This window comes from Enoplosus armatus, chromosome 16 (genome assembly GCF_043641665.1).
Source record: "Enoplosus armatus isolate fEnoArm2 chromosome 16, fEnoArm2.hap1, whole genome shotgun sequence".
Classification (NCBI taxonomy): domain Eukaryota; kingdom Metazoa; phylum Chordata; class Actinopteri; order Centrarchiformes; family Enoplosidae; genus Enoplosus; species Enoplosus armatus.
In genome coordinates, this window is record NC_092195.1 from 9,528,312 (window position 1) to 9,537,205 (window position 8,894).

Sequence of the window (8,894 nt, forward strand, 5' to 3'; positions counted from 1 at the left end):
CGTGTCTGGAGCAGGGACCCTAGCTTTGTGCGGGCGGACCACGCCCCGGTCCCGGCGTGCGGTGCACCAGGCTAGGTTAGCACACAGCTGCTACATCCGGGCGCTCTGCTAGGTTTACAAACCCTGCGAAGATGGCGACTACAGGGAGGAGTGCATTATTATCCTCCACGTCAACTGGACCTAAGAGCACACTGGAGAACTCCAACCCAGAGGAGGATGACGGACAGGACTTGTGGTGGGCGACATATTATTTAACATGGGTTAATATGAGCAGGGTTTGTGGGCGCAGAGGGTCCATTGTGCTGGGAGGAGGATGGTTTGACAGCTAGTTTGCTAACGAGGCTAGCTAGCATCAGCACCAGACTGACTGGGCTCTGGTGACACAGCAGCACTAGCTCGCCTTAGCTACTCGCTGTCAGTCGTTGTTTGTTAATGAATGAACGAGCCTTGTTCGGCAGTATTGTAACGGGGATGTTCTGTCTGCAGGTCCACCATCCTGAGTGAAGTGTCAACCCATTCAAGATCAAAGCTACCGTCTGGGAAAAATGTCCTGGTCATGGGTGGGTATCTGTGTATGTCTGCAGTCTCCGGGCTAGCCAATGGGCATCGTTAGCTTGAATAGCCAAGGAGCTGGTGATCATCTCTTTCTGGTATACTTAATACTGCTCGATAGCTAAGCTAGCTTGCTCTGGACCGATGGTGCTTTTGTGTTCAAGCCTGGTAGCGGCTGCGTCGGCTAGCAGAGAGAGACAGGTGTATTTTACTGAGCGCCTACACAGACACACGGGCTCTGGGGTGCGCGCACTCACACACACACTACCTCATCATCTTATGAGGGAGAGTCGGGCTGCTTAGAAACACTGCAAGTCATTCTAGCATTCAGTGATGCTAGTAGCAGCTAGGTGGAGATGATGCTGAGGGGACAAGACAAATCATCAGCCTGTGTGTTTTTTTTAACGGGGCCACGCGGCTTTATGTGACTGGAGCAGACACGGTGCCTCCCTGTCTCGCTCGGTCCTCGTGTCCCGCTGCTGGTCACACACACAAACGCACACTTTACACAGCAGCCTGCTACCCATTCCAGCTAATCAGCGAGTTGGTTACCGATGTATAGCGTAGCTGTAAAGCCATTTGTCTGTTATGCTATCCATGACAACATCAGCCAGCGCTGCTGTGTGATGCATTGAGTCCCCCTGTCGGTTTAAGTCCATATGGCATAGTGCAAGAATGGATGCAGCCTTGACCTTACAACACATAATAACAGTGACATGCTGTTAACAATACTGCCAGGACAAATGCAGTCCACTGTCAGTACATATACATTATATGAGAGCTGTTGATCCTTCATGAAAACTGCATACATAATCTACACAATTAAGATGTGAGGCTCTAGTGGAGGAGGTTGGATTGTTTACAGTATATGTGTACTACACATCTATTTTTGTAGAGCTGAAATAATTAGTTGATTAATCAATTAAGTGATTGACAGAAAATACATCTGCAACTATTACTCATCAATTAATCGTTTAAGTAATTTTCTAGAAAAAATGCTAAACATCGCGAAGTTCCAGCTTCTCAATTGTCCCTATGTGACAGTAAACTGAACATCTTTGGGTTTCAAGATGTCACATTGGGCTTTAGGAAATTGTGGTGGGCAAATGTCACGATTGTCCTGGCATTTTATAGACCAAATGATTAATAAATTAATCAAGAAAGTAATGTGCAGGTTAATCGATAATGAAAATGATCGTTGGTTGGAGCCCTATATTTGTGCTTTTTTTTTTTTTGCAATCCTACCACATACTATCCAAAATATCTATTAACCCTGTAGTTCTTAACCCTGCAGTGTGTAGGATGCATGGACAAACAGTGCACCTTCGGCAGTGGTGTGGTGTGTTGGCCGGCCTCAGTTAGTTTGCCACTTGCCGTGCTTTTGCCACATTTAAATTCTTGCTCACTCTTATTCAAACTGAAAGCATGTATGTCCCATTTTATGTACTTAACTGCAATATTATTATAATTATAGCAATGGATGCTGGCATGGACGAGTCTACTACCTATAATTCTGTTATTTACTGATTTTGTGTGTGTGTTTAGGTGAGGTGGGTTCGGGGAAGACCACCTTGGTTGCAAAGCTACAGGGGATTGAAGAGTACATGAAAGGGCGTGGCCTGGAATACCTTTACTTCAGTGTCCATGACGATGACATTGATGGTAATCAGCAACCTGCTTGCATTTCATAGACCAATAAATGGCTGATGTTCTTTTTTTCACTACAGTAATCAGTAATTCAGCAGTGTGGTTATATAGGAGTGTGCATTTACCTTAATCTGTGTGTGTGATTGTTTAGACCACACGAGGTGTAATGCCTGGGTGTTAGACGGAGACCTTTACCACAAAGGTCTGCAGGGAGTAGCTGTGCCAGTGGACTCGATCGGCAACACTTTGCTGCTGATAACGCTTGACATGTCGCGACCATGGAACGCCCTGGACTCTCTTCAGAAGTGGGCCGCCGTCGCTAGGGAACACATCGACAAACTCCGGGTCGCCCCGGAAACACTGCGGGAGCTGGAGCACAGACGTGAGTCATGCCAACAGCAGTAGATAAAGTTTAAAGCAAAGTATACTTCAGTGTTTCTTCATGGAAATGCAGTATGAAAGTTCTTAGATGAGGAGCCTCCTCTCTTGTCTTAGGTGGCCCAGCTATACATATAAAGTCACATGTTTAAAATTGTAACCCCTGTCAGGTCTTATTACTTGCTTATCATTGTTTGTGTACGTTAATGTTCGTTAATGTAATGTTTGTGTGTATGTGTGTATGTGTGTGTGTGTGTAGTTGTAAAACAGTTCCAGGAGTACACAGAGCCAGGTAGTGGGGAGGATGGCACTCCACAGAGGAGGAGTGAAGATGAGGAGAGCGTGCTGCTGCCGTTAGGAGACAACACACTCACACACAACCTGGGAATACCAGTGGTGGTGGTCTGCACCAAGGTACACACACACACACACACTGCAGGCTTATAAACATAGCTTATGTGTGAAACATAAGCTTTATTACTTTACTCACTCCCATTACTTTTACCGTAAATTTGGACTTATGAAACTTGTGGAAAAGTCATTGTTTAATAATTTCCAAATAGAAATGTCTGAAGTCTTTTATATTTTTTGCATTGCATCTACTTACACCTATTCACCTCTGTGTGACACCTGCCTATCTGTCCTCAGTGTGACGCTATCAGCACATTGGAGAAGGAGCACGACTACAGAGACGAACACCTGGACTTCATCCAGTCTCACATCAGACGTTTCTGTCTGCAGTGTATCCTTCACAAACGTTGTCTCTGCCCTTGGCTGCTGGGAACTAAAAGTTGCACAAACAAAAGATTTGATAGCGTCAGAAAACAATGAAAGTATTGATCAGTACAGTATACGCAGGGGTTTTAATGGGGCTGCTGATCAATACCACTGACTCTGCAACTTTCTTGTCAGATCCTGAGATTTAAGGCATTCATTCACATTTTTGGCTCTCCTAACATTCAGCTGTTAAGTGATGAAGGATGGTGATGCAGCTGAATGGCCGGCATTACAAGCCACTCAAGTTCCTTGTTCTCAAGCTCCCAGCAGTGTTGTTATTGTGGTATTTTGGCCTCCGTAAGCTGTATCTGAACTGTTGTTGTTGTTATTGCTTTGTTGCAAAGAGAGTTCGATAAAAGTCATAGATTACTGCCTGAAATTGTTTGTTTTTCAGAATCTTTGCTCCTGTCAAAAACAGTATCCAGTTGCTGTAGTTCTTCTGTGTACTCGTAGCAATTCCCTGAATCTCCTTTTCTATAGTGCTGCTGTTATTAAGAGATGTAGTTGTTGTTTTTGTCACTGTGGTTTTCAAAATATCCTTGACTGCCATGTCAGATGGGGCATCTCTGGTTTATACATCGGTAAAGGAGATGAAAAACCTGGACATCCTGTACAAATATCTGGTCCACAGACTCTATGGCTTTCCCTTCCACTGCCCGGCACAAGTGGTGGAGAGAGATGCCGTCTTCATGTAAGCCTGTGTGTGTGTGTGTGTGTGTGTGTGTGTGTGTGTGTGTGTGTGTGTGTGCATATGTACTAGGACTGTGGGGCAACCTGTATTTGGTTTGTAACACTTCCTCTGCTCTATCAGTCCATCAGGTTGGGACAATGAGAAGAAGATTGCCATACTTCACGAGAACTTCCAGACAGTAAAAGCAGAAGACAGCTTTGAGGACGTAGTAGTCAAGCCACCAGTCAGAAAGGTACAGGCTCCCAGTAAAAAAACGGCTAGCTTGTAAAGATCCTCTTAAGCAAGCTAAGCTTACAGGGCAACAGATTGATTACTGGTGTAATATCATGACCTATCAATATCATTACCTTCTACATCATTTTTCACAGCCAATGTACTAAGCTTTACTCAATATCCCTGCTGGGATCATGAGAGTTTTATCCAATCTAATTTATTAGCTGTTGAAGAACTGTAAACAACGACTGAAAGCAAAAAAAAAATGATTCATATTTTTTCTTGCTTGTCACCAGATTGTACATGAAAAGGAGATTCAGGCAGAAGATGACCAAGTGTTTCTGGTAAAACTGCAGGTCAGAGAACATTTCCGATAATGCCAGTTGGTTTGCTGCTTGTGGATACTCCAATTAAATCTGACTTTAGGGTCCTGATATGTCAATGCAATACTAATTGGAGTGAGTATGCATATTGTGCTCTAATTTGCAGTCGCTGCTCGCCAAACAGCCCGCTGTGACAGCAGGCCGACCAGTGGTGAGTGCTCCTTTTTTTTCTAGTTTTGGCTGATGAGATAAAGGAAACCTCTTCAGTGTCCCATATGTGTGAAATATCCTGTTGTTGTTCACAGGACACCACCAGCAGAGCACCCACTGGTTCCCCCAGGACGAGTAACCGCTCCGCAGCGGCCAACGTAGCAAACGCTATGCCACAGTCGGGTACATCATCGATGCATTTCATCGCTGCACATAGCCACCCATGACCATTGCTCTGTCAGTGCATGTTTTTGTGTGTTTGGTTTTGAACTCTAATCCCTGTGTGCTACAGGTCAGACCAGTGAGGGTGTGTTGGCCAACTTCTTCAACAGTCTACTGACAAAGAAAGCTGGGACAGGGGGGCCTGGGACGCCAGGCGGCGGTAACAACACTCCAGGAACAGTACGCAAGTCAGGTGAGAATTGGAGGTTGTTACAATGCTCAGTTTTTGTTGGATAGGAAAAAACGTGATAATTTAATCAGATTTAATGCCATTTTCGGTCACTCCTCATCAATCAGCTTCTTTTTGGTTTTCGCCTCCCATCTGCCATCCTTCCATTTACTCACTTCTTCCCTCTCCTGTCCTCTCCTCCAAACATGAACATAACACATGGTAAAGAGCATGATGAAAGGGTCTGAGTGCATCTGCCAACCACACAAACAAACATCATCACTATGTCTGTCTGTAGCTCTTTGTGACTGTCTTCTCATTCTTAACTATGCTCATAGTCTCTAAATCTCACTGTTAACATAATTCATAATGTGTGTATGTGTATGCGCACTAGTCAGAGGATGCTGGCCACGTTAAGGTGTGTGTGAGAGAGATATTCCTCATTTATTATTGCTTGTGTGATGTCATTGTTCATTCTCAGAAGCATCCCTATATTTCCTTTGACCCCTTCCCTCCCCTGAGCCTACAACTCTCCAGCATCCAAAGAGGAGCAATGCCGAGATCCTGTATCACCTACGTACTTCTTTTATATATGTATAATTTTTTATGTATATTATGTTAATGTTTATTTACATAATGTTTACTTAGATTTCGATTTTATGAATGTTTTTGTTAAATCAGGAACTGTCCCATCTTAGAACGTAAGTTGTGGTTCAGGAGAAGATCCCATGGCTGTTGAATTACTTTTATGTATCAGAATAGGTGTATTGATTTCATATTAGTTGCGAGATCCAGAGCTATATAAAAATCACCAACAGAAAGGCCAATATTTCTCAGAGCTGCACTTTTCACTTATTTGGTTGGGGAAAAAGGTGCCAGGATCGTTTCATTTGATCGACTGATTTCCCCTCCTAACACCTTGTCTCCATTCTGCTCCTCTACATTTTTTTGGCATGTTGCATTGCATTTCTCATAACTAACATCTGCCACAAACATTGCACATGATTCTAACTAAGGCTGGACAATGTGGAGAAAAAATATGTTTGAGATCTATTTTCCTGAATGTTAACAAATTGTTTCATACTTTCTAAATACCATGGTTATGATATTAATAAACAAACTAATCCATTCAACAAAGTAAAGTCAAACTATTTTACCACCTCTCTATCACAGTATGCACTCCTCTGCTAAGTAACTTTTGAAAGATGGCAGCAGTAGTCTTGCAGCTCAGTGAGACCACTGAAACCAGACCAGTCTTCTGAAATTTTAGCGTTGGATTGAATTGACGAAATTGACAAATTGAAGATACTAAAACAATGGTAATATTATCACAAATAATACTATTGCGAATGTTTCACTAGTATTATATATTTCACCCAGCTTTTATTTTAAACATGTGTAATTGCCTTTGTGCTGATTGCATTTTGCCTTAACCACTCAGAGCTGTGAAAATGCACTGTTTATTGCACTGACTAAAATGCTTGTTTGACTATTTGGTTGTTTTTGCTGTGGTTTAGTACTAATTTGTATGTTTGCATGTATCTACCCACACTTGATGCAGGTTCGAAACTGGGCCTTGGCGATGTACAGGCGGAGCTGGATCGCATATCCAGCCGGGAGACGGACTCGGACTTGCCCAATGCCAACGACAGCCCTGCCACCGATGGCCAGGACACATGAAGACCAATGCACGCTTCACCCTGCTCCCCCCCCCTTCCCCTCCACCTCGGTCATCATCCATCTCCTTTGTTCTTCCTCCCTCCGCTCTCACCTTTCACTCCATCACAAAGATGCAGGCAGAAAAAAGGGATATAGGGGGAAAGAAGGGGTGGACACACAGTTCTCCCTCCCCATTGTCTTTCACTTTCTCCTCAAGGAGAAGAACTCACCCCTACCCCTTTTCCCACACCTCCCCCCCCCCCCCCCCCCCCTCTCTCTCTCTCTTCTCTTCCTGGCTGTTACGCTGAGGGTGGGTATTTGTCACTGTTACATACAAGACTGTCTGTTACATGAGAGTAAAAGGGTATGGGGGAACAATGGCAGTTGGGATGATAAGAAGTGAGAGGCGGGTTGAAAAAGATTGATTGAAAGAATGAAAGCGAGGGTGTTTTATCCATCCATTTCTTGTGATGGTACAGTTAGTGTTTTTACTGTAGGAACTGCTGAAGGGCGCATGTTGAAGAAACTGCACTTAGGTAGCCTAGGGATGATTGAGTGACTGTGTGTTTAATGTACGTGGGGCAAGTCACGCTTGGCCAGAGGAAGAGATTGAGAACAAAAAAATAATGCCTAAAACACAATTACAAAACGGTCTTGTTTTTTTAAGATGAAGGGACAAACATACCAGTATTTGTGCGTGTGCGTGTGCTTGTGAGAGAGTGAGGAAGATAGAGGAAATTAAGGAAGTTACTTCAACCTAGACCTGTATGTTGAGAGATTTTTGGCTGTTTGCATTTCAACCAAAAGGCAAAAAACATTACTATGCTCTTACACTACAAGCTCTTAAAACAGTGCGTACACTATTATTACAGCAGCCCTGTCTGCTAGACTACACAAACCAAACATGACAACAAAAAAAAAAACCTTCAGAATCAGTTCACACTCAAGCACTAGTCCTGTGTAGAAGGCACCTAAGGTCCATCATGGCACCCAGTTGTACAATTGGCCAAACTTCCCCTTGTGGTACATACTGCTCAAACCTGTAGATAACAGACAGTGCACTGAAAAGGGAGGGCGGTAGAGGGTAGTAGGGGGTGGGTAGTTGAGCTTTTCTTGTACAGAAAGAAGCACTAGTGATTCAGTTCCATAGTTACTGCGGGTGCGGGTGAGGGTGATGGGTGGGCAACGGGGTCAGAACAAGGGAGGTTCTCACCAAGAATGTACAGTCATTGTCTCGCTGATTGGTCCTGTTATTTCAGAGCTCTGTGTTGGCGTTTGTATAATCAGATCTGTTAATCAGTCAAATAAAAGGTGTATTTATTCGGATTCATCCACCTGGCTTCCCTTTGTTTTGTTTTTTTAATAGTCATCCCTCCTCTCCTCACTCTGAATACAAGTTATATTTTGTGATAGGGAATTGTTACCAAGGACAAAAGCTGCTTACAGTTGAGGTTCCTTCAATGAGATTGCTAGGCTTGAGCCGTGTTGGTAAACATTCACCTGCTGAAGTGAAATTAGGAATTTTCTTATATTCAAAGAATGAAATGATGGGAAATAATTTAGAAAATGTCCAAATGGCAGAAAATGGACATATGAGTGGCTGAAATATAACAAGCAGTCATAGGCACTACTGTTTTTTTTCTCTGCAGTGTTCTTCCTTAGGTGGGAACAAAAGGGTAATGTATATACATTTTTAGTTGAGCCTTGGATGTATTGATTCAATTAAACTGCCATTTTAGAGGCCATTAAGTGTTTTTCAGTCAGTGTTGGTGAGGGCCTACTTACTAGCCTCAAAAATAACTGTCAAATCTATGATAAGGTATTGAACTTTATTTGTCCTGAGGGAAATTGTTGGGCAGCAGTTGCAGTACAAAGTATGAAAGAGTAAATGTATTGCATTATAAGTGTTTTTTGTTATTTTGTCCACCCTGTGTAGGCACTATAGCTGCTGCTGTCTAGTCGATTCTGATCTCTAACCGCCCTAAAGGGGGGCTGGACTAATTTATATTATTTATGTACAGTATATTTATATAATCCTTCGCTGTCTTGTATC

General features: G+C 43.2%; 1 protein-coding gene across 1 annotated transcript; it reads left to right on the forward strand.

The window, feature by feature from the left end:
- The first annotated feature begins 131 nt into the window (after window positions 1–131).
- On the forward strand, window positions 132–8,162 carry dync1li1 (dynein, cytoplasmic 1, light intermediate chain 1). Its single transcript, XM_070921577.1, has 13 exons — window positions 132–235; window positions 487–560; window positions 2,098–2,214; window positions 2,351–2,581; window positions 2,837–2,991; window positions 3,226–3,319; window positions 3,910–4,045; window positions 4,166–4,277; window positions 4,555–4,614; window positions 4,748–4,792; window positions 4,887–4,974; window positions 5,084–5,206; window positions 6,744–8,162. The coding sequence occupies exons 1-13, from the start codon at window positions 132–134 to the stop codon at window positions 6,860–6,862; spliced, it is 1,458 nt and encodes a 485-aa protein (XP_070777678.1). The 3' UTR covers window positions 6,863–8,162.
- Window positions 8,163–8,894: the final 732 nt, after the last annotated feature.